The sequence below is a fragment of the Rhinolophus hipposideros genome (assembly GCF_964194185.1).
Source record: "Rhinolophus hipposideros genome assembly, chromosome: 24".
In the NCBI taxonomy this organism is placed as follows: domain Eukaryota; kingdom Metazoa; phylum Chordata; class Mammalia; order Chiroptera; family Rhinolophidae; genus Rhinolophus; species Rhinolophus hipposideros.
The window spans coordinates 3,246,280-3,270,279 of record NC_138070.1 but is presented as its reverse complement, the minus strand read 5'-3'; the positions used below and the strand labels follow the sequence as shown (position 1 = coordinate 3,270,279).

Below are 24,000 nucleotides of genomic sequence, written 5' to 3'. Positions count from 1 at the left end.
ACTGGACTCACACGCCAAGATTTATTACAGCAACGTAGGCGACAGCTGCCCCTGGGGAGGACACACCCACGCCTTGCGCCCCACTCCACAGGAGCCTGGGCCCCCCTCACTGTAGGGTGGGTGTACCGCACCCCCAAGGAGGGGGCGCAGGAGGAGGCCCTGCAGTCACCGCCTCCTGCTCTCAGCCACTTCACCCTCCAGCTCCACAAGGGACTAATGTAGTCCACAGAGCACATTTAAAAGGGGACTCACACGTGAGATAAACCGTTCCCCACCACGTAATAAATAGTATAAAAAGTCACCGCCAGGGCAGATTGCCCAGGCCGGCAGGCAGCAAGCTGTGTCAGAACTGGGCCAAGATGAACGAGGGTTTCCAGGGGCTGCCTCCTGGGTGAAGTCCTGGGGCCAAGGGGTGTCCTGTCAGAAACTGGCTGCTCACATGTGGTGCTCGGCTGGCAGCCAGGCACCGGGTCAGAGGTCAGAGGTGGGGGGCCAGGCTTTCTCCACCTCGGCGTGCATGGCCTCGGGGAGCCACTCGCAGTACTCAGCCAGTAGGTCTGCAGGGGCAGAAGACAGTGTCAGCGTGGCTCTGTGCCCAGCTGCCCTGCCAACCCGGGGTTGCCTGGGCAGGCCCCGTCCCATCCGCTCCCAAACCCTGGTGAAGGGGCACTTGCCCCGCCAAACTCACATTTGGGGCTTTTCCTCCAAGCAGCCAGCAAGGCGTCTCGGCAGTCGGCCTTCTCGGCCACAAGGGCTCTCAGGAGACTCTCTGTCCTGGGCTGCAGCCTGTGGGCAGGGATGGAGGGCATCATGCCGCCCACAGGGCTGCCCGCTGTGGGAGGGGGTGGGCAGCCCTGCCGTGGTGGGTGAAGGATCCCCGTTCCTCCACCATGCCGGGTGCCTTGGCTCGATGGAAGGCTCTAGACGCCACTACCTCCTAACTGCCTCTGGTCCGCCCGCCCTGACCTTTCTTACACTCCATGTGCACTCCCCCACCCATGCTGCTCGTCCCACCTGGAACCTTCCTCCAGATTTCCACCTGGCGCATAGCGGCCTCCCCGAATCCGCCCAGTCAGGCCTTCCTGAACCCCACCAGGCCCCACACCTCATCGCTAACGTCCTACTCTGTAGCCGCGTCACCACCCGCCACGTGTACTAGCTGTGTTGTTTGGTGTCAGTCTCCCTGCACCGGATGTCCCCATGGGGACAGGGTCCTGCCTGTATCCCAGCAGAGGGTGATCAAAACCAGCTGCTGGGTGAACAGTTGGCAGGCAGCAGCCCGGCAGGGGCGCCCGGCCCCACGCCCTCATCCTGCGTCCCTGGAGTGAGGGCGTGTCGGTGGGCTTGCACCCATCTGCTTCCAAGAGCCCTCCCGCGCACCTTCCAGACGCCAGCCTCAGGGCGGGGGAGGCGTCCACTTGGAGCTGGCCATGGCAGAAAGAGAGCAAAAGGGGAGGGGCAGGGACAGGCAGGGTAGATGAGGATGAAGATGATGGTGATGGGCGGGACGGGGGTGGGCCTGTGCTCAGCTGGCAGGAAGCGCCTACGGCCGCGAGCATGTAGCACACCTCCTCTTGGCACCTGGCGGCTCTGTAGTGGGTTGACCAATGTCTCCCCAAAAGTCCATGTCCACCCAGAACCCCAGAATGTGACCTTATTTGAAAAGAGGGGCTTTGGAGATGCAATTCAGATGAAGTCATACTGGACTGGGGTCGGCCCTGAACCCATGATGATGTGCTTACAAGGAGAGGACATGAGGGGACAGGCATGTAAAGACAGTGGCAGGGATCGAAGTGATGTGGCCACAAGCCAAGGAATGTCTGCAGCCACCAGGAGCTGGGGAAGGAGGAAAGGAGCCTCCCCTAGAGCCCCCAACCCTGCTGACACTTGGATTTTAGACTTCTGGCCTCCAGAACTGAGAGAATACATTTGCTGTTTTAAGCCACTCGGTTGGTGGTCACTGGTTACGGTGGCCCAGGACACTAATCCCAGCTCCTGCCGCCACCCCCCGCCACCCCGGTGCTGCCGGGAAAGGCTGTACCTGGCCCACGTCTTCAGCATCGTGCTGGGGCTGGACAGCAAACAGCCCTGGTATGAGGCCAGCTTGGGGAAGACCTGAGGAGCGCGCACAGGACAGCGTGAGGGGTCACCTGGCTCACCTCCCGCCCACAGCACCCAGGAAGGGGCGGGGAATCACCAGGCTCCCTACCTGCCCTTCCAGCAGAAAGCGGGCAAAGTGCTTGTAGCAGTCGAGGCCCTCTGGGAAATCCACCTGGACTGCGGGCAGTGGCCAGCCGACGCGATCTGGACGGCAGCAGCCAGTGAGCAAGACACCGTGAGGGATCCCCACAGCCTTCCCAGAACCAGCCGGAGCCGGGGCCTGTGGTGACACCACCCGAGACACACACACACTTCCCAGTGTAGGGTGTGGGACCGTGTCCAGGGGCGCCCAAGGCCACCAGGAAGTTGCCCCAACTCACAGAACACGCTGGCCCGGTGACACAACACCCGTCCCTTCTCGGGGCAGTAGGCAGGGGGCGGCTCCTCCAGGGGCTTTTCAAACTGGCAGTAGGCAGGCAATAGAACTGGGATCCACTGGGCCTCCACAGTGGAGACACCTGGGGGCGCGGGAGAGAGGGCTGAGGGTGACAGCGGCCAAGCTGCCTGGAGGGGCTGTGTCCTCCCACCAAGGGCCCTGGCGACACAGCTCACCAGAGCCCGGGAGCAGGGCGAGGGGCCGGCCCCCGGCCTTGCTACCTTTCATGTACATCTTGCTGGTCTCCACAATTTCCTGGTAGACCACAAAGTCGGGCAGCTCTTTGAAGAGGACGGAGCTGGGGTGGATGTAGACAGGGTCATCCAGGAGGGGGGTCTGCAGAGAGAGGGCGCGTGGTGTGTGTCGGAGACACAAGCACAGGTGCAGTAAGCCATGCACGTGGCCGGGAAAGCGGAAGGGCATTCTGCCAGGTGGCGAGCGGCATGTCCGTACCGGGGACCAGTACTCAGCGGAGCGAAGACGCCGACACATGTACCGACACGTGTCTCATGCACCACCATGCTGACCGGGAGAAGCCAGACAGAAAAGGCCACAGTGTACGCTTCCATTGACACGAAATATATGGAATCAGCAAAGCCGTAGAGACAAAAAGGCAATTCACGGAGCGGCGGGGTTAGGAGAAAATGGAGAGACTGCTAATGCGGACGGGGTTTCTTTTTGGGGCAATGAAAATATTCCAGAATTGATTGTGGTGATGGTTCTACAACTCTGTGAATACGCTAAAAACCACTGAATTGTATACTTTAAAATGGTGAATTGTACCCTTTGTGATTCACCTCTCCATTAAGCAGTTATGAAAATAGACTTGGGGTGAAGCTAATCCCCAACGGAAGTGTGACTCCCGTACACCCCATCCTGTTCCTTGGTGGGGACTTTCCCAGAGGCTGCAGTGACAGGACCGAGGAGGACAGGTCCCCCCAAGGGTCCCCGGGTTGCTCCAGGTGTCCTGACAATGCCCAGCCAGGCATCACAGGCGCCCAGGCTGGCAGGATTCGAGACAGATGGAGGGTGGCGTGGAGAGGGGAGCCCGGGCAGAACGCCTGCCACGCTGCCTGCTCCCCGAGCTGGAATCTGACCTTGTAGGCATTCTTCCACTTGTCGTCCAGCAGGTCCTCGCTCTGGACCCTGCGGGCCAGGTGGTCGCCCAGGCCGGCCGTCACGATCTGCCGCAGGTAGGTCACCTGGCTCTCGGACGGAGGTTGCATCTTGGGGTCCACAAAGAGCGCAGCCTCAGGGCACACAGAATTGACTGGGGGGAAAGCCAGGTGTGAGGACAGCAGTGGACAAGATGGTGGGACCTGGGGTCTCGGGCTGACCTTCTGGGAAGCCCCAACACCACTCAACGCTGAGCTCTGGCTTCAGCACCTGTTCCTCTTGGCCCCTTTCCACCGAGGCTGCCGGCTGGGCGGGAGACAAAGCCCTCAGCGGGGCAGAACCAGCTGCCCACGCCATAGCCATGCCCTCTTCTTCCTTAGGACAAAACCCCAATATTCCTCTGTGGGTGGCAGAGTGGGCTGCTAAGAAGCCACCCCGCCAGATGCCGGTGGCCCCGGAACTCGGTCCTGCCCATATGATGATGGAGTTGCCGGCTGGAATTTTTGGAATGCTTATCTGGCCCCTTCCTCCTGCCTGGAAGGCAGGTGTCATGAGATCTCTAAGTGTCTTCTCGGCCCCTGAGGTGGCCTCGAGATGGAAGCCACATGCCAAGGCTGGCAAGACAGCAGCCCAGAAATGTGTGGGCCCCTGGAGACCCTGCGGAGCCAGGGTTGGACCCTACTTGGGACCAGGGAACCCAAGAATGAAGCTGGGGCTGCCCAGGGGCAGCTGGTCCAGACCAGAGCCAGGGACAGAGGGAGACGCGAGGGACCACACCGGAAAGGATGAGGCCGAGGTGCGCGCGCCGTGGCTCTGCTCACTGGGGGTCCTCGAAGGACCGCAGAGGCGCCAAGTGCTGACTTGGGCTACGCTCAGTCTCAGCGAGGTGAATGTGTGGACGTGGGACCTGTGATAACTGGGGAATGACTGTGCACAGATAACATCGATGAGAAGAGCTTTGTAACATTCAAAGGGTCCCGTGTGTGCTGGGGGCTGCCCGTGGCAGGGGCCCTGGGGAGCCTGAGGCTGGTGTGTGGACTGTACCTGCCGTGGTCAGCTGGCCCCGCAGGCGTCGAATCTCCATCATGGCCTTGTACCGCAGGCCGCTGACCTCGCAGAACTGAGGCGAGCAGCCCGCGTACTCGCAGGCCCCCACGGCACCTGTGGACGACGACGTACTCATTCACTGTCCCCCAGGTCCCGCGGGCCCGCCCCCCTTGGCTGGGGCACACACCCAGCAGCACCATGAGGTCTCCGAGCTTCAGGGAAGCGCCTCGTCCTGCCCAGGTCCTCTTCATCTGGACCACCTGGGCACGCCTGCCCTTCAGCGTGGCCAGCTCCTCGTCGCTGGATGCTGGTCTGCAAACACACACATCACCTGACTACCGTCTGGCTGAGGCCACAGGGGCAGGAGGCGCACAGGCTCAGGGACAGAGACCATCTGTGCCCGGTGGGGTCACTAACATGATTAAGGTCTTCAGCTCCAGCTCAAAATTGACCCTAAAATTCACCTCCGGTAGCCAACAAGAGAAAAAATGTGAATGCCTCCTACCCTCGATTTCACATTTAGAGATCAATGTAAAGACACAATCTAACAAACGAGTAACACTGCACAATGCTGTGCAGCTTACAAGTAGTAATAAAAAAAACCCTGAAAAATGCTGAAATATACACCAAGAATGGACTGGATAAACGAATTTTCTCCTGGTTCCCAAACCTGAAAGTAATGACACTCAGGCAGGTGTCAGGCATACTTTGAAGTCCCTGGCTTATATTAACTAATGTAACCCTAACAACAACTCAGTTATTATTAACATCTCATCCCCATTTCCCAGATGGGGAAGATGAGGCACAGAGGGGTGAAGTCACCTTCCCAAGGCCACACAGCTGGGGAGTAGCAGAGGGAGATTTGAACCCAGGCAGTCTGGCCCAGAGCCTGGGCTCTTAGCCATCACACTACAGAGCCTTGTATCAGCTTTGCTCGAGGAATTTTCTTAAAACACATTGTGTAGCGACCAGAACACTGAAGCTCTGGAGAATGAGGGTCTTGCACAAGACTACCCAGTGATCCAGTTATTCCATCGGAGGCCGGGCTCTAGGCCCTCTCTCAGCCCAGGGCACCCCGTCAGCCCGAGCATAAGGCCGGAATGCACAGCCCCCCAACCCCACCTGTCCAGTTCCACAAACAGCTCCCGCACGGTCATGGCGGCCACAATGGTGATGGCGTAGGGTAGGCAGCCGTGTTGTCTGCTCAGTGCCAGCATCTTGGCATAGCGGGGCGCCACGGGGAACGTGGCCATGGTCCTGCCCAGCGCGGTGATGGGGCAGCTCAGCCGGGATCTCTGCAGCTGCTTCATCCTGGAGGACGGAGGGGGCTTCAGCGCCAGAGCTAAGAGGCCCCAGTGCTCAGGGCAGCTCAGGAGAGGGGCTCCCCCACCAGCCCCTGCCCTACCTTTCTGTTTTCTGGGGCACCTGCAGGGCACCCAGCGAGATCAACAGCTCCTCGGCAGCAATGAGAGCCTCCACAGAGGGAGGAGTTGGAAAGGGGAAGTTGATGACCTGGGACACAGGGAGACACGCAGGTGACAGAACTGAAGGCACAGAAGTGAGCACGGTCACTGCAAGGGGGAACAAGGCCAGGCCTGGCCACTCTGAAAGGGGCCCCGGGCATTCTCAAAGTCCAGGGGCCAAGGGAACCCCAAAGGCCTGCTTCCTTCATGTACTCACCTCACCCACTCACTCAGAAGCAGGTACCGAGCACCCAATGGGCGCTGGGGCCGTAGACGTGAGTAAACACATAAACAAGAGTAAATGTGCCCAGACAATAAACGATGACAGGGAGTGGGGCTCAGGGGTGGTGGCACCTTAGAAAGAGGGACCAATTAAAAACGAGTGTTCTAATCAATCCTTGTACACTCATGTTCACAGCTGCCAAAACGTGGGAACAATCCAGCGTCCATCAGTGGGCGAATGGATAAACAGAATATGGTTCATCCGTACACTGGAATGTGATTTGGCCATAAAAGGAATGAAGCACCAACACGAGCTACAGCATGGATGAACCTTAAAACATCACGCTGAGTGACAGAAGCCAGACATAAAAGGACGAATTCTGTATGACTCCATTTCTAAGAAATGTCCGAAATGGATAAATCCAGAGACAGAAAGCAGACTGGTAGCTGCCCGGGGCTGGGGGAGGAGGGAGAGGGGACTGACGCTGATGGGGCGGCGTTTCCACTGGGTACGGGGTTTCTCTGACTGCACCACCCCTGCTGGAGCAGGGAAGAGACGGACAACCCCTGGACGGGGGGACATGAGGACGCCCCACCCCCTCCCCCCAGGAGACTGACCGGGCAGAATATTCTGTGAGCCTGAGGCCATCGACAGCCCTCCACACAGTGGGTGGGCCCTCTGTCTGCACAGCTTCTGTCCCTGGCAGCCAACCCCCAGGTACACAGCACTAGGGGAGTGGGGGTCACAGGAGGCGGGGAGCCCCAGGGGGCTGGACAAGCACCACCAGGCTGAGTCCCCAGGCGCTCTGGGCTGTGGGGAAGGGGAGCTGCCCCATGGGGGCCTGGAGCCGCCCTAGCTGACCACACCGGACATGGGTGTGCTGAGAGGTCAGCAAGGTGATGGTAAGGCTGGGGGCTTCGACTGACCTTTTCAATGTTGAGAGCTTTCATCTGAAGGATCAAGTCTTCCACGGGCCTCCGGGTGATCTCAGGAGGTGGAAAGTGCTCAAAGTCACTGAAAACGGCAGATGAATAGAGCCTAAGGAAGGACCAACAGTACAAAAACAGAAATAAATAAAGGAGACACTCAGCCAAACCACCTGACAATGAATCTTGACTCGGCCAGACGTATTTCTCGTTCCTTGCCTGTGAAATGGGGCTAAACGAGCAGCTGCCTCGTGGGGGCTGGTGAAGGTATTTTAGGTATCACAGTGGAGTACTTAGAACCTTTCCTGGCACACAGCACTTGGTAAATTTAACTACTGTTACTTCTTACTGGTTTTCTTTGTATAATTTCTCAATTTTATTTGTATATAACTTAAAACAATACTTAAAAGAACAGCAATGGGGCGGCTGGCTAGCTCAGTTAGAGCGCGGTGCTCCTAACACCAGGGTTGCCGGTTCGATCCCCGCCTGGGCCACTGTGAGCTGCGCCCTCCACAACTAGACTGAAACAACTACTTGACTTGGAGCTGATGGGTCCTGGAAAAACACCCTTAAAATAAATTTAAAAAGTTAAAAAAGAAAAAGATTAAAAAAAAAAACCACAACCAGCAATAAAGCTGTTATAAAAATAACAGCACACAGACTGGGAGAAAACGTTTGACAATGTGACCTCTGACAGGTTCTAATGTAAAGAACCCTTACAACTCAACGATCAAAAAAGACAAAAGAGAAACAAAGCAGCTCAGCACAGGGCTTCAGCAGCAGAATAAATTAACAACGTGAGCATCTGAAGACCAACAAGAAAGGCTCATAGAGCACCCCCAGGACAGTGTCCAGCAGGACGCAGGACCCCTGTTCTCCGTGGCGGGTGGCCACTGCAGACCGGTGCCAACATCACCAGAGGACCATGGGGCACCGCACCTGTAGCAGTGGCCAGGCTCCGTCCGGCCTGCACGGCCCGCCCGCTGATCAGCTGAGGCCTGGGAGACCCAGGTGATCCGGAAGGAGGACACGCCGGTGACCCGGTCGTAGTGCCGCTTCTTGACCTTCCCACAGTCCACCACGTACTTGATACCTGGGATGGTGAGGGACGTCTCAGCCACATTGGTGGCCACAACACACAGTCGAGTCCCCTCTGGGGGAGGTTGGAAGACCTAGGATGGCAGGGAAGGCAGCAAAAAAACACCAGAATCAGGAAAGAATTCGTGCTGGAGCAAGTCAGGAAATGTCTCTTGATCAGACGTCAGCCAGGCTGTGTGGGCCTGGAGGTGACGAGATGAACAAGTCCTCCCTTTGCCTCCAGTCACAACGCTCCTAAGCTAAATTCAAGGATGTGGGAGATCCCAATATGTTCTTAAAATCTGGTGGTGCTGCTCAAACAGCTGATGGGGTGGACGACTTGGGGCCTGCCCTGCCCCCATCCTAACGCCCTCAGGAGGCACCCCTAACCGGGCACCTGCCCCAGGCCCCACACAGTTACCTGCGCTTGCTTCTCCGGGGCCAGCAGAGAGTAGAGGGGGAGCACGTGCAGGGGGAGTGAGGCGTCCGGCTGCTCACCTGCAGGGAGAGCAGAGGTCTGTTGGCACCAGCAATGCCCATGGCAGGAGCCAGCCACATACTGTCCAATGCCCCTCTTTGCTCTGCTGGAGAGGGTCCTATGCCAGGCCTGGTGCCAGCAGCTCAGCCCTCCGGACTAGCACAGTGGGCAGGGAGGCCAAGCCTGGGCGGACGGCTCTCGCTGGCCCCACGGCCTGGGCCAGATGGGAACGCCGGCACTCTGTAGGATCGCCTCCTTGGAAGAGCCCAGCCACGGGCCCTACCTCTTGCTGGGGCAGCCCTTGGGCTGCCCCACATGGCCCTGGGCTGAACACGGCCAGGGGCTGGGCCCGTCTCCAGACGGAGGGCCCCAGCGATCACCCTCTGGAGGTGGACAGCCCTCCCAGCAAGCCCCGAGGCCTGCGTTCAGCCAGCAAGAGAGTCTAGGGTGGCACCCCCATTACGACCAACACAACAAATACTTGGCCTACCATGTGCCAGGCAGTTTTAGGAGCTCAGGGAACAGTGGGGGACAAGGCTGCCAGAATCCCCAGCTCTCTTGGGCTCAATGCTAGGGAGGAGCAGATACTCCAGGTCATATCACTTGACTTGGAGCCCCTGAGGGTGGGACAGAGAAGTCTAGGGCCCAGCAGACATTTGGGGAATGAATGAACCACATGAACTGAAGGGCAGGAGGCCCTGGCGAGGCCACACCTCCGTCTGCTCCGGCGTCCCCCAGCTCCAGGTCCAGGTCCGAACCCAGGGCCTCCTCCTCGTCGTCCATTTCCGCTTCCCTGTCCTCGTCACCTTCGCCTGCTGGCAACACCGAGTAATTGTCCAAGCTGATGTGGGGCAATGTCTATGGAAAACAAGACATAAGGACCGCGGGCTGCAGGCAAGCTCGTGTGGAAACTTACATACAAGTCTGTTCAAGCACAAGGCCCAGCTCCACCGCCAGCGAGCCACACGGCCATGGCACGTCTCACCACCTTTTGCTGCCTCAGTTTCCTCATCTCAAAATGGGGGCTAATCACAGGGCTTATGTCACAGGGCTGCTGTGAGGGCTATTAGCTAAAACACGTGAAGATTTTAGGACCCTGCCTGGCATGTTGTAAACGCAGCAGGAGGGTCGGTGACTAAACAATGACGCTATGCTCACTTAGGGCCCAGCTTTCTGGAAGCTTCCTCCTGGACCACAGCACAGAGAACCTTGAGCACCACCCAATAGAACTTGTTCCCTGGTAGGAGTGTTCTAGGCCCACGATATCCAATATGGTCACCAGCAGCCCCCGGTGACCACTGAGCACTTGAAATGAGTCTAACATGACTGGGGAAGTGAATTTTAATTTTATTTCATTTTAATTAAATTTCCATCTACACAGCCAGGGGGTGGGGAAGGGCTGGCATCACCACTCGGTCAGGACGGAGCCCCGAGCTGCCCCTGCGCCTCCACATACCGCTGCCTGGGCCTTCCTCGCTCTCGCCCGCGACTTCTTAAACTTCCGCATTTCTTCTACTGAATCTTTCTGATCGTCCTCTTCTGGAAAAGGTAAGCGGATCAGGGAGGAAGACGTCTTGTGACCAGAGCCAGGCTATCAGGACCCTGCTCTTTACTGTCCAGAGTAAGGTCACTGCATCGGTGGCCATTCATGGGGGGAGGCAAAGTTGTCACCTCGTACAGAGGGCAGAGCGAGGCTCTGAAGCCATGGCTGGTGCCCAGCCTCGCGGGCAAAGCGCTCCGGCTGCCAGCTTACCTGGCGGCCTGGCTCGGGCGTGTGGGAAGGCCCTCCTCAGCCTGTGGCACAGCGCATGCACCTCAGCCTGCCCTGTCAGGAACACCAGGATGCCGCCTGCGGGAAGAACCAGGCCCGTCCGTTATCCACGCTGCAAACACCGACTCAGCAATGACCACTGTCCGGGCTCTGCCTGCTCTGAGAGCCTGGTGCGAGGAGGAGCCCATCAAACCAGGCGACACGGATGAGCTCCGGGCGCCACCTTGGGGACTGAGGGCGCTGAGGCAGGGAGTGCCACCGTAACTGCCTGGGTACCTGCTCAGGAGATCGGGGAAGAGGGACGCAAACCAACACCTGTACACAGAGCTCATGGCAGCTCCGTGCACAACAGCCAAGAGGTGGAAGCCAGCCAGCCATCAAAGGATGGATAAGCAGTGTGGTCCATTCACAGAATGGAGTATGATCAGACGTGCAGCACCGACAGGTACCAGGACCAGGGCACACCTGGAGGACATGGTGCTAAGTGACAGACACCAGTCACCAAATGCCGCATGCGGTCTGATGCCACGTAGGGGAAACGTCCAGACTAGGTGAACCTAGACAGGAAGGGTCAAGCCAACTTCAGCGACAGTAGGTAAATAACCAAGTGCTAGGGGGACATGGTAAAGACGGTGAGGGGGATCAGGAGTGAAACTCAGGTGCGACGTACCTGTTTCCCTGGCCCGTCTGAGGGCACCTGTGCCAAATGGCCCTGCCCGGGCCCTGTGGATTGTCCTCCTCATCAGAAGGCACACTTCCCCCCGGCCCCCATCACTGAGGCCTCACAATACTTGGAGCGGAACTCGGCAGGGTAGGTGCTGTAAACACTTTGGAAGCAGTGAGGAAACTGAGGCACAGCAAGGACAAGTAACCACTCCAAGCCACCCAGAGATGGCTGGACCAAGAGCCCACGATGCCTACACCCCGGGGGTGTAGAGAAGGGAAAGACCTGGCCCTTCTCTTCGCCAGGGCCTCACCTGCAGGCAACATCCGGTGGATCTTACAGACCTTCCGGAAGCACTCGCCACTGTAGTCCTCAAGCGGCGTCCGCTTGTTGAAATGCACTGTCACTGGGAACTGCCTGGATTCCACCTGTGACCAATGCCCAAGGAGGCTGTGGGGTGAGCTTTAGCCCAGGCTCAGGACCCCCACTTTGTAAACGAGCTGGCCACGAAGCACGCAGTACGGTGCCTCCTGGGAACCTCCCCGCTCCCAGGGCGCCCTCGCTTCCCTGGCTGCCCGAGACCCTGGCCCGGGCGTTACCTTGATGACTGGGGGCGGCTCGGCAAAGAGCCGCTGGTTCTGGGTGAAGTCCTCCACCCGCAGTGTGGCCGACATGATGAGCAGCTTCAGCGGCAGGAGCCTCTGTAGGACGGACACGCTCGGTGACCCTCGGCCACCCAGGGCCAGGGAGACCTCGGCCCTCACAGCCTCCCTCCAGCCCGACAAATAGAAAAAGTGAGCTGATAGCACGATCTGCCTGTCCCTGCAAGGCTGTGGCTTGTTAAGGGGGCCCTTAAACAACCCAAAGTGTAGTTCTAGTGGAGGGTTGAGGCAAGAGGGCCGAGCCTGGGGTCCATCCGTTCTGAAGGTACAATGGGCGTGGTCATCACCAGCTCACAGACCTTCTGAGTCTGCCTGCTGCCAGCTGCCCTCAAACCAAGGGCAGGAACCGCTGTCCTGTCCACTGGCGAGTGCCAGGTGCCTTGAACTGGCCTGGCACACACACAACTGAAATCTCTGAAGAAGGTTCTGCCCTTGTAAGAATGAGGCAAAATGTCAACTTCCCAGCAGGACTGGGGGGGCTACAAGGGGACTGCTCCATGGAGCCCCACCTGAGGGCGGCACCCCTCGACCAGCAGGCCTCTGACGCCCACCTCTGCCCCATCAGGGTGGGAATGGGATGCAGCGAGGGCTGACCCCAGGTCAAGCGCTGAGCAAGTGGCTCTGCTGGAAGCACAGAGCGTGGCGGGCAGCCCCACCTCCTCTGAGGATCCCAGACCTGCTGGCGTCTTAACGCCAGTGCCGGCGGGCCTGGTCGACCACGCACTCCTTGCTCGAGCCTCTTGCTTTGGATGGAGGGAAGGGTAACAACTGACGAGGCTGGACCCAGATTCCCCCAGGGTGGAGTCACACAGGGGCTGTCAGACCAAGACCCACAGGCTGGCACTGGGCCCGGGGCGGGGGGGTGGGGGGTCCTGTTCTCGGGGACCCCGTTCCAGTGGCAGCCTAGGTGCAGATGGACGTGGGCCGAGGAAGACTTGGTATGGGACACAGGGGCTCCCAGCAACCCCCTCCTTCCTACCTTGGCCCGGAGACGCACGATGCGGGACAGGAGGCCGATGAGTATGTCCGTGTACACACTCCGCTCATGGGCTTCGTCAATGATCACCACCTTGTACTTGAGTAGTAGGAAGTCCTGGGAGGGGAGGCCGGCGGGGTGAGGCTTGCCAGCCTGGGCCTGCGCCACCCAGGGTCATTTCACACCCCTAAACTCCCACTCAAGGAGCCCCTTTAACGTGCAAACATGCATCCTGGAGCATTCGGTCTGGGGGGATCTTGGTCTGTGACCTCGGACAAGTTGCTTCACCTCCCTGTGCCTCAGTTTCTTCATCTGTACAATGGGATCAACACGACCCACCTTACGGGGTTCCAGTGAAGTTTCAATGGCAATGACCACGTATGAAACACACAGCAAGGGGCCGGGGGCCCAGCAGAGAAAGCACAGCTACTGCTTATTAAAGCTCCACTAGCAAACACAGGTGCCCGTGGGATGAGGAGGGCAGGAACCAGGAATGGGGAGATGCTGGCTGGGGACCAAGCGCAATCAGATGGAGCAGGCCATACACAAAGGGGCCATCAGACCCAATGCCACGCTCACAGCCTCCTTCCCAGATGACCATGGAAGGCCTCAATGCAGAGGAAGCAGGAGTCACCAGTGCCCTCCCCAGAGACCCCTGCCCAGGGGGGTGTCACACAGTCAGCGAAAAGCAGTATGCATTTGGCTAATGCACAATGTCTGTGAACCAGATCATAATAAAAATGCAAGCTCACATTTAATGAGCACTTACTAGGCATTGTGCTAAGGAGCTCTCACTCATTGTGCTACAAAACAATTATATGAGGAAGGCACCAGCTTGCAGATCAAAAAATTAAGGCCCAGAGAGGTTAAGTAACTTGCCCAAGGTCACACAGTGGCCCAATAGTACATGGTGCTTTGCCAACAGCTGGTCCACTACCCGCTCACATCCAGGGTACCTAACTCCCCACCCCCATGCTCACAGGCCTTGCTTTGGAGACGAAATCAACAACCAACCTTCTGGATTTCCTTGAGCAACACGCCGTCTGTCATAAACTTGATTCTGGTCTCTTCAGTCACGTTCCCTTCATATCGGATCTGATAGGAGACGACCCTGTGGGGACAGGCTATGGGTTCAGGGTAGGCGAGTCCCTCAGAGGTCTAGCTATAGCCTCAGGGCCGCTCCAAGAGGGGCAGCAATGTGGGACTAGCCCCAGGGAAGGACACAGCCAAGCGCAGACCCCTGCCCAGCCCACTGTCCCTGCCAGTGTAAAGGCGGAGGGCAGCTGTCACTCACTGTGATGGAACCAATGAATGTCTGGCCTGGGTAACGTAAAACATTCCTTCCTTGCTTTCTTGTGTTAGCGTATGTATTCTATTTGTGTGGAATTCTTATTCAAATACAGTCCTATTAAAGAATGTACTCTTATTAAGGAAAACAAAAAAAACCCAAAAAAACAAACACGCATGGAGACCGTAGCCGGAGCGTGAATGACCTACCAACTATAAAAGCGTTTTAGGAGACAGCCAGGGAAAGCTGAACACGGACTGGAGGACACTCAGGAGTTAGGATATACTTTTTACTCGTGAGAACGGCAGCTGTTTTAGAGTCTTATTAAAAAAAAAAAAAAAGTCTTGATCTGTCAGACCCACAGGGAAATACTGAGGATGAAATAATATGACATCTGTGACCTGCTTCTCAACAAGTGGGGGCGGGTGGGAGGTACAGATGAACAATGCTGGTCACGAGCTGATAGTTATGAAGACAGGGTATTGGGTGCAGGGGGGCTTCTGTAACATTCTTTCTACTTTTGTAGATGCTTGAAGTTTTCACAACAGGAAGTTTAAGAAAAGGATGAAAAAAGGGCAGCTTTGTATGTATTGCTGTTTTCAAGGTATACTATTGCACGAACAGGAAAGATATAAAAGAGTGTGAACAGTATGAACCATTTATGCAGCAGTCAGAGAGAAAGAGACAGACAGACTTGCTTGTCTGTGCGCAGAACAGCCTAGAAGGATCCACAGGAAACGGGCAGCGGGGGCTGCTGCCGGGGAGGGACGCTGGGCACCTCACCCACTAACGTGGACACATAACAAGCCTTCCCCACTTGCACGCCAGCCCCAAGCTGGCAGGTGGCTGTCACTCCCGACCGCGCCCTGAGAGCCCAGGACGGGTCTGCACACAGCAGGTGCAGCTCAGTAACATCTAATGACAGGACGAACGACAGACTCTCACTCTACACTCGTTTGTGTTTTCTGAATTTTAGACCACATGGGATGTGCCACTCCTTCCAAGTTGAATGCCAGGACTGAGGCCCTGGCAGCGGCAGTATAAACACGCCCAGCCATTCCCGCTCAAACTGCTTTCCAAGGCCAGTCCTACGGCCTCACTGCCAGGAGAGGGATGGTACTGTGGACCCGTGAGTTTTAAGTGAACTTGCCATGGGAAGTACTAAGCTCGGCCTGCCTGCGTCTGCCCACCTGCTGCTCTGCTCCACCCCCAGGCCCCTGGAAGGGCCAATTTGTCCCCTCTGTGCCCTGTGTCACGTGAGCCCAAGGGCGCGGCTGGCTTGTCCCTGCTCCATGCGCCCCTGCCCAGGGGAGTCCCACTGTGCAGTGTGCAGGAAGCCTTCTCAGACGCAGAAGCGACACCCCCCAGAGCCCTTAGGCTGGACAAGGGCCCACAACGCTGCTCAGATCGCCCTCGGCAGCTGACCCCTGGGGAAGGCCCCCAAAACCACCCCTTAACACGCCGCCCCCAGGCACCTGAGTCCTCACCGCTGTGACACATTCATCTCCTTGGCCACTCGCTGGGACATGGCCACGGCGGCCACTCGGCGGGGCTCTGTGACACCGATGATGCCATTGTCACTGGGGAAGAAAGAACGTATCAGCAGTGCTCGCCTCACCTGTCTGTCCCAAAGTCCCACGCAGTGCCACGTCAGGATTCGCTGAACAGATGTGTCCCTCACCAGGGCGACGGGTCACACACACCAGGCAAGGCACCTCAGCACCACTTAACAGCAAACGGGAATGGCCGGCGCCAGCACACAGCACCTGGAGGCCGGGCAGCTGCCAGTAGGCAGGAGGCTTCGACATGGCAGCTCACGCTCCTCCAGACAGAGCCGACCAAGGGCCCAGGGGCTGGTCCTGAGCTGTGCAGAAAGGAGCCAACAGCTGGCCGAGGATGCCCTCCTTACTGCGGGGGCTGGCAAGGCTGGCGCCTGGCTGGCATCGGGGAACCTGCATTTCAGGAGGGCACCCTCCCTCCAATAAGAGGGGCTCACTGTGCCTGGACCGTGTGTACAGAGTGTGGCTTATGCTGACCGCCTGCTTCCTTCGGGGACTCTGGGATTCGGGTGCCAGGTGGAGGTGACCTGCCCCCAATAAACACCCTGGGCGCAGTCTGAAGTGGGCTTCCCTGCTAGATGACACTTCACACGTGTTGTCACGCTGCTGGTGAATTAAACACGTCCTGTGTGACTCCCCTGGGAGTCTGGGCCTGGTCCCCCAAGACGTCACCCCAGCAGCCTTTTCCTGCCGCTGTCTGTGCTTTGTGTCCTTTCGTTGGAACACACCTGGACCGTGAGCATGACCACATGCTGAATCCTGCCCATCCTCCTAGCAAATCATCCAAGCTGGGGGTGGGTTTGGGGACCATGACACACATGGGTCCAAAGTGCCAACAGAAGGTGATGTACCACCCAATATGCCAGGGACCGATCGAAGCTTTTACATGAATTCAGTCATTCCAACTATTATATATTAATAGAAGCACCCCGGGAAATAGGTGCAATGATCCCCGTTCACAGCTGAGGAAATGGAGGCCCAAAGTCACACAGCATATAAACGGCAGAGCCAGGACTAAGGACGTTTACGGACATTGCCACTGTCACCCAAGGGACCTGCGAGCCCCTCTGCCAGCCCCACCTGCTGTAGCCTGCTTCGTAGAGAAACTGGGGCACCTGTGTGGTCTTCCCGCTGCCCGTCTCACCACACACGATGACGATGGGGTGCTCGGCCACCGCCTCCATGATCACTTGTTCTTCAGAGACAATTGGGAGCTTCAGCCGTTCTTCCTGCCAGAGAGAGGATGTCAGCGTTTAGGGAACGGAGGGTCCCCTGCAGAATGGCAGAGGGGACAAGGGGACAAAGTGAAACTCCATAAGGTGATGTGGTTTCTATAAAGGCGGCAGCCGGCGTGTGGACAGCGCCCAGACACAGGGAGTTGGTGCGTCCACTGGTGAACAAAGGCCTTGACAGCTGGGGAGGGAGACAAACAGCCACAGCACATGGGGGCAGAGATACGGGCTGTCTCCGTCTCTGTCTTTTGGGCACGAGACCCGACATCCTCGGGGACATCCTGGCCAGAGCAGAGGGGCCCCGAGATATGGGGGGAGGTCATATTTATGGCACAGGTGATGTAACCTGCCCGAATCACAGAGGCACCTTCCTTCCACACCCTCAGCCCCTCACGGCACCGGACTAAGTTCTCATCACAAACACCGGAGTGGCAAACCTGCATTTCAGGGGAGCGGTTCACAGGGATGAAGACGGCGGGCTTCAATGGGGGCCTGGCCGGGGTGGGGGCTGCAGTCGGAGGAGCTGAAGGAGCTGTAGGAGTTCCAGCAGAAGCAGCTGGGCCCGGGCTCTCACTCCTGGCCCCGGGCAGAGTTGGCGTCAAACACACTGCCATTGTCCTGGCACCAGCCTCTACCCACTCAGCAGCTGGGGCCTCCTCGGCTTCAGACTCCACAGAGGATTCAGACTCGTCTTCTGCTTCCTGGCGCTGGCGCTTCCAGGCCCCGCTGAGGCTGCTGATCTTCTCTCGACCCTGGGCCAAGACCTTGTCAGACTTCCTGCCAGGAGAGCCAGAAATCAGGCACGAAGGCCCAAGGAGGGTCCTGAGGCAGCTCTGGACCGAAAACACTCAGCAGAGGCCAGGACTCTAAGGCCACACCCTTTCCCACCCCAGGGCCTTTGCACTTGCTGCTCCTGCTCCCTCCCTCCCCTCACTCAAATGTCACCTCAGGGATTTTCCCTGACCACGCAGCCTCTTCCGGCTCCCTTCATCCTCTTTCTCCTGCTTTATTTTCTGCTTCGGACTTACCAGCACTTGTACACAAGTATTTGTTTGACTGGTGCCCATCTCCCCACCATTAGAATGTGAGATTAAGGGAAGCTTCTTTATTATTTTAATTATGTGCATTGCTTTATCCTTAGAGCTAGAGAAGGGCCTAGGACTAGGGTTTCCAGGCGGGAATTCCCACCCATTCTCAGGAATTGTTTTCTGCTTTCCTGTCTATTCTCCAGGATGAATCGTTTCCACAAAGTGACGGCCGATACTACCAACCACCTGGGTTCAAGGAGCCGATTTTCCTGATTTCCCCAAGTTTTCTTGGGATTCGGGAACGGGAAAGAAAAAAATTCCTGAGAACCGGTGGGAATTCCCGCCTGAAAACCCTACTCAGGACATTGTCTGCACACAATAAACAGACGTTAAATGCCCACAGGGACCAGACCTGTAGTAACATAATGAACAGAGCAGGCTGAGGGCAGCAGTAAGTGGGGCACAGGGTGCCAGCTGTCCTGTAGGAATGCCAGCCAGTGTGGCCACATGGTCCAAACTGCTCAAGACCAGGCGGGAACCTGGATGTTAATGTGAAATCTCCTAATCTTAAGTGTTGGCTGTATTCGGTTGAACAGTATCTCCCCAAAATTCATGTCCACTGGAGACTCAGGATGTGACCTTATCTGGAAATGGGCTCTTTGCAGATGTGATTAAGTTGAGATCATACTGGACTGAGGTGGGCCCTACATCCAACGACTGGTGTCCTAAGAAAACGAGACACAGACAGAGAGAATGCCACGGAAGAGACAAAAACAACCATGAAGACTGAGCAATGCCAGAGGCTGGAGTGACGCATCTGCAAACCAAGGGCTGCCCAGGGTTCCCGACCACTGCCAGAAGCTGGGAGGGACGCACAGAACAGATTCTCCAGCCTCCAGAAGGAACCCACCCTGCCGACACCTTCGTTTTGGATTGACACCCTGAAGGCTATGGTTCTGGCCTTCAGAACCACGAGAGTAAATGTCTCGTTGGAAGGCACGGTTTGTGGCCATCTGATATGGCAGCTCCAGGAAGCCAATATGTCAGCAAAAGATCTGAATGCTTTAACAACTCTGTATGAACCAAACAAAACTTGCTAAAGGGGCAAGTCTAATCCTTGGCCCCTTGACGGCAACGTGTGTACAAAAGCTGGAAGAACCTGTAACACAGGACCCCACTTTGCAGGGAAACACGGACATCACTGGAGTAGAAAATTCTGCTGTCCTGCTCCTCACAGGGTTTTCAGCAGCATCTGGGCCCTCTACTCACTGAAGCATTACAGAACGTAGGCCACCGCAAACGTCTTTTCTCTGGAAGACTTGTCACTGGAGAGTCCGCCCCCAGGGGCCCTGGCAGGAGGGATGGGCTTTGGAAGTGGCCAGCCTAAGGACTTACTCTTTGGTGTGGTACATGCGGTCCCCGGTGCCCAGCTTGGATGTGGTGTAGTAGAGTTTCATCTCCGCTTCTGAAACCTGGACCTCACTCAGTTTCTGTAGCATCTCTGCTCGCTGGGGAAGGAGATGAGTGTGTTAGACATTTGGCATCACGACTCCCTCTTCAGAAGGGAAGTGAGATGCTCCATAAAATTTCAGCATGGCTGACACCCTGTCTTTTTAAACCGAAGGTCAAACTGCATTGCAGTGCTGCGTGGTGTTCTTACGCCAACAGACGTGTGAGCGGGGGGTGGCTTCGTACCCCCTTACAAAGTCTGGGGTTGGGTAAACAAGACACTCTGCATCACTGTGTGGCATAGGAGAAGACTGTCGAGTAGCCAGGCGCCCATCCATGGGAGACGGAATAAATAAAGGAGAGCCCATCTGTACAAGGCAGCACATCCCGCTGTTACTACAGGGGCAGCACCGCGTGACAGTAAGGGGTCCCCACGCTGTCTTGAGTAAAGCAGTATGTGGGGACCGGCCCAGTGGTTTCTTTCCCCTGGTGATTAATGAGTTTTTATTTTATTATTCTTGAAATTATACATATTTTATATGTGCTTCTGTATGTCTATTTCACAATCAATAAAAGGAAAAAACAAGGTACTGGACAGCAGGAAAAACACTGCACAGGATTTTAAAAGGACACACTCCCCAGAGAGTGAGTGTCCCCTGTAGTAAGGCTCCAGGGGCCGAGCATTAGTGCTAATGGTTGGCCTGTGTGTCCCCTGCTGGAGGCCCAGCACCCTGCTGACCTTGATAGAAAGTCTAACATGAACTTCATGAAGAAGCCTCGACATCGGGCTTTCTCAGTCTCTCCATTTTGGGACCTCCCCCCGGCTCCATCTCTCTCTCGCTCTCTCCAGTCTGGAGAGCCATGCGCAGACGCTGACAGAGTGGGCGTACCTGGCTCTTTTTCTCCTTCTGTTCTAAGATTTTCTGCAGCACTCTCCGCTCTTTCTTGGTCAGAGGCTTCTTCTTCTTCTTGGACAGCGGAGGGGCCTTGGTCTTCTTTTTCTTCTTCCCCGGCAGGACGAGCACGTTGCTGTCATCAACTCCTTTCAACGTGCTCTTTTCTGAAAAGAGAGGCTTGCTTGACCGACAGACTCGGAGGCCAAGGAATGCAAAACTCAGGATTCCATTAATGCCGGTTTCCTCTGGGGACTCCTGCCCCACGTGTGAGCCTGAGTACCGGCCCGGGGGTGAGGGGTGCTGGCCCAGCCACCTCCATCCCAGTGTGGGGGAAGAGGGAGTACCAGTAAGCGGGGTACAGGCTATACCAGTGCTTCCCTCCGAGTGGGGCCTGCTCTGAGTGGGTATGAGGTCCAAGCTGTCTTTGCAATACTACTACGACATTCTGTGCAGAGCATGCAGTGGACCAAGCACTGAGTTTGCGTCATACCTACTTTTAAATGTCACAGTTTGAAAGTATACAATGTAGGTCAAAATTCAGCTATCATATTACTCTTCAACTCAACTTACTGAAGCACCTTGGGGAGGGGGGATCTCGGGGAGTGCCCACTTGTGTCTGACATCTAACACTGGATGTCAGCAGCGTCCCACAGGGGCCCTATCTGATTCTTCTGTTACCCGGTCAGGCTTTGTACGTCTTTATGTACATCACAACGCGTAGGAGAGGTTGTGCGGCCCTCATTAAGAAGAACGAGACAGTTTTAAGCAATGCAGCTACTTCCTGGGGCCACAGTCCTCGCCAGGACCCACGAGCCCTCCACGGTCCTGCCCTCATTTTTAATTTCCTCTCCACCCAGCCATTCTGGGCACCTTCAGGTCTTGACTCAAATAATGCTTCCCCGCCGGCTCTACGACATTCTACATATTTTACAACATGTGTGTCTTTGCCTGTCTCCTTCCAAAAGCAGCTAAGCTCAGCAGGGCAGAAACTTTCCCCCCTTAAACCTTTTCTGTCCTGTCTCCTGCGCCTTCAAGTTGCTGGCACTTGTGGGCGCACATGTTAAAATACTGCGTGGAGCAGCCTGGGGCCGAGCGGACAGTCAGGGATTCGAACACAAACTCAGGCGTCCCCGGCACCGTGACAGCGGCTGAAATTAACTTATTTTCGTGCCCAAAGTCCCCACGCTGTTACACCAGGCTGGACTCTCGCCGAGGGAAAACCCAGGTACTGGTCGGAATTCAGTTACAATCGGCCTGCCACCGTCCCCCACTCCGCTGGATCATCTTAGAGGGGGTCCCCCGGCCCAGGGAGGGGTCCCCCGGCCCAGGGAGGGGTCCCCCGGCCCAGGGAGGGGTCCCGCCGCCCCAGGGAGGGGTCCCCCGGCCCAGGGAGGGGTCCCCCGGCCCAGGGAGGGGTCCCCCGGCCCAGGGAGGGGTCCCGCCGCCCCAGGGAGGGGTCCCCCGGCCCAGGGAGGGGTCCCCCGGCCCAGGGAGGGGTCCCCCGGCCCAGGGAGGGGTCCCGCCGCCCCAGGGAGGGGTCCCCCGGCCCAGGGAGGGGTCCCCCGGCCCAGGGAGGGGTCCCGCCGCCCCAGGGAGGGGTCCCCCGGCCCAGGGAGGGGTCCCCGCCCCCGAGTCACCAAAGCCAGGCCCAGGCCCGGAGCCCGCCGGCGCCCACTGGCCAGGCGCGGCCCCGAGGCCCCGGTCGGCCCCGCCCCCGAAACCCGGCCCCCGGGACGCCTTACCGTCCAGTTCCAGCCGCACGGGGGGCGGCTCGGGGGCGCCCTTTGAGGAGCCCGGGGCCGCCTGCTGGCGCCCCTTGACGTTGTACCGCCGGTGCAGCTTGCCCATGGCGCCCCGGTCCTGCGCGGCTCGGGCGGGGTTCACCACAAGCGCACCCCAGAGCCCAGCCCTCGTGGGTTCCCAGCACGCCCGCTCCGGTCGGAAAACTTCCGGGCTACGCTCTCGCGAGAGCTGGGACTAACCTGGCCGCTGAGGGGCGGGGCTGGAGGCGGGGCCACGCGGAGAAGCAGGGCCGGGCCAATTAAAAGAGAGCAGAGGGCTCAGGTTTAAACCCAGGGTTGTTCTCACGTGGTGTAGTCTGAGTCTCTGAATTTGAATTACCTACTAATACTAATTGGGCCACTAGGAAGTGGGAGTGTTTTGTCACCTTTTAAAATATACCCCCAGCCCTAATACAAACTTGTTCCTTTTTTTGCTCATTTCTTTTTTCTGATATTCCTGGAAGAAACATACATTAGTTGTGTGATAAAAAGGGACTAAATATTCCTTCCCATTACAGGGAAACAACTAAAAGGAGAAAGCATCTATTAGCTTTAAACTCTCATTACACATCACATTGTGTGCAGCGCACTCGGAAATAATATATTTTCTGAATCCTGTAATTATCTTGTGAATAGAACAATTATTTCATGTCGACTTTTTTTTTCTGTTAAAAGTATTAATTTGTTAAGGGCAAACATTTAAATGATATCACAAAGAAAGGTGAAGGCCCTAGGAGTCATTTTAGAATGTTAGAAAGGAGAAAGTTATTGTTTTTAAACTGTCCCCGGAAAAACCTTTGGAGAATCTAGAATAAGATCTGGCTGCAGAGTAGGTAAGCAATACATAATTGTTGAATGTAGGAATGAATGGATGAATGGTGTGATTGAATTTGGATAAGCGTCCCCTCCTCCCCCCAAACAAAAACGAACCACCACAAATGCATAGTTGGTGCATAAAAATTTCGGTAGCACGCATATGGACACTTTTGTCAAGTTATATATTAATTTAAATGGTTTTTGAAAAAAAGTGTAATTAAATCAAATTTGTGTTTTCATTCTTTAGGATGATAGCGATCCAGTTTCTTCTTTAAATACGTTTATTAAATAAAATGTGTCCATTTTTAAATTATTAAGTAGGTAATAGTACATTTTCCTATGTTTTCCTCTAAAATATTATATACCAAAACATTATCTTTAGAAAAGGTAAAGAACATTCCATAAAGGAAGAAGAAAAAGACATATACACAACATGGATCTCATAAATACAATGTTGAACAAAAGAGGCCAATCAGAAAACATCGTATTCTGTGACCCCATTTACATAAAGTTCAAACACAGGCAAAAGGAATCCCTTAAATTTTGGAAGGGGCTAGTTAATGGGAGAGGACAAAGGGAGCCTTTCTGGGAAGCTGGTAATGTTCCATTTCTCCATCTGTATCCTGGTTACTGTCCCAAACCTGTCTTGTCAATTACCTGGGTGTTGTTTAAATCCATAGAGAGACACCTTATGATTTGTGAATTTTTGCTTGTACGCTATTCTTAAATTTAAAAGTTTACTTTAAAAAATGAAGATGAAAATACATGGCCAATAATTATATTAAAACCTTACAGGAATCCAGGAAAATAAGATACAATTTTTCACTCTTTGGGTTGGCAAAAATTAAGTTTTATTTTGCAAGCTGTCTCAAAAATGTCTGGTTAGACACGGTTTGTTTGATTTAGGATGCAAACAGGCCCCTGCATTGCATTTGGTTATTATGGCTCTTAGGTCGTTTAAAACCAATAATCTTCCCCTCCCTTCACTTTTTATACCATTTACTTATCGAAG

General features: G+C 56.1%; 1 protein-coding gene across 4 annotated transcripts; it reads right to left on the bottom strand.

Annotated features, from left to right (window-relative positions):
• Nucleotides 1-22,343, bottom strand: DHX37 (DEAH-box helicase 37). 4 transcript variants are annotated; one of them, XM_081037950.1, is made up of 27 exons: nucleotides 22,134-22,343; nucleotides 20,386-20,555; nucleotides 19,442-19,554; nucleotides 17,456-17,795; nucleotides 16,867-17,015; nucleotides 15,715-15,807; nucleotides 13,954-14,050; nucleotides 12,943-13,056; nucleotides 11,901-12,002; nucleotides 11,615-11,729; nucleotides 10,620-10,715; nucleotides 10,323-10,405; nucleotides 9,580-9,724; nucleotides 8,810-8,886; nucleotides 8,251-8,483; nucleotides 7,312-7,423; nucleotides 6,105-6,211; nucleotides 5,822-6,010; nucleotides 4,887-5,011; nucleotides 4,697-4,813; nucleotides 3,634-3,806; nucleotides 2,758-2,872; nucleotides 2,481-2,618; nucleotides 2,210-2,304; nucleotides 2,042-2,115; nucleotides 689-786; nucleotides 1-557 (listed from the first exon to the last, which is right to left on the bottom strand). In XM_081037950.1, the coding sequence occupies exons 1-27, from the start codon at nucleotides 22,237-22,239 to the stop codon at nucleotides 472-474; spliced, it is 3,462 nt and encodes a 1,153-aa protein (XP_080894076.1). In that variant the 5' UTR covers nucleotides 22,240-22,343; the 3' UTR covers nucleotides 1-471. The 4 variants fall into 4 exon arrangements, with proteins under 4 accessions (XP_080894076.1, XP_080894077.1, XP_080894074.1 ...); XM_081037951.1 differs by having other exon boundaries at nucleotides 10,323-10,402; nucleotides 22,134-22,341; XM_081037948.1 differs by lacking the exons at nucleotides 1-557; nucleotides 689-786 and having other exon boundaries at nucleotides 1,542-2,115.
• Between the last annotated feature and the right edge of the window lie 1,657 nt (nucleotides 22,344-24,000).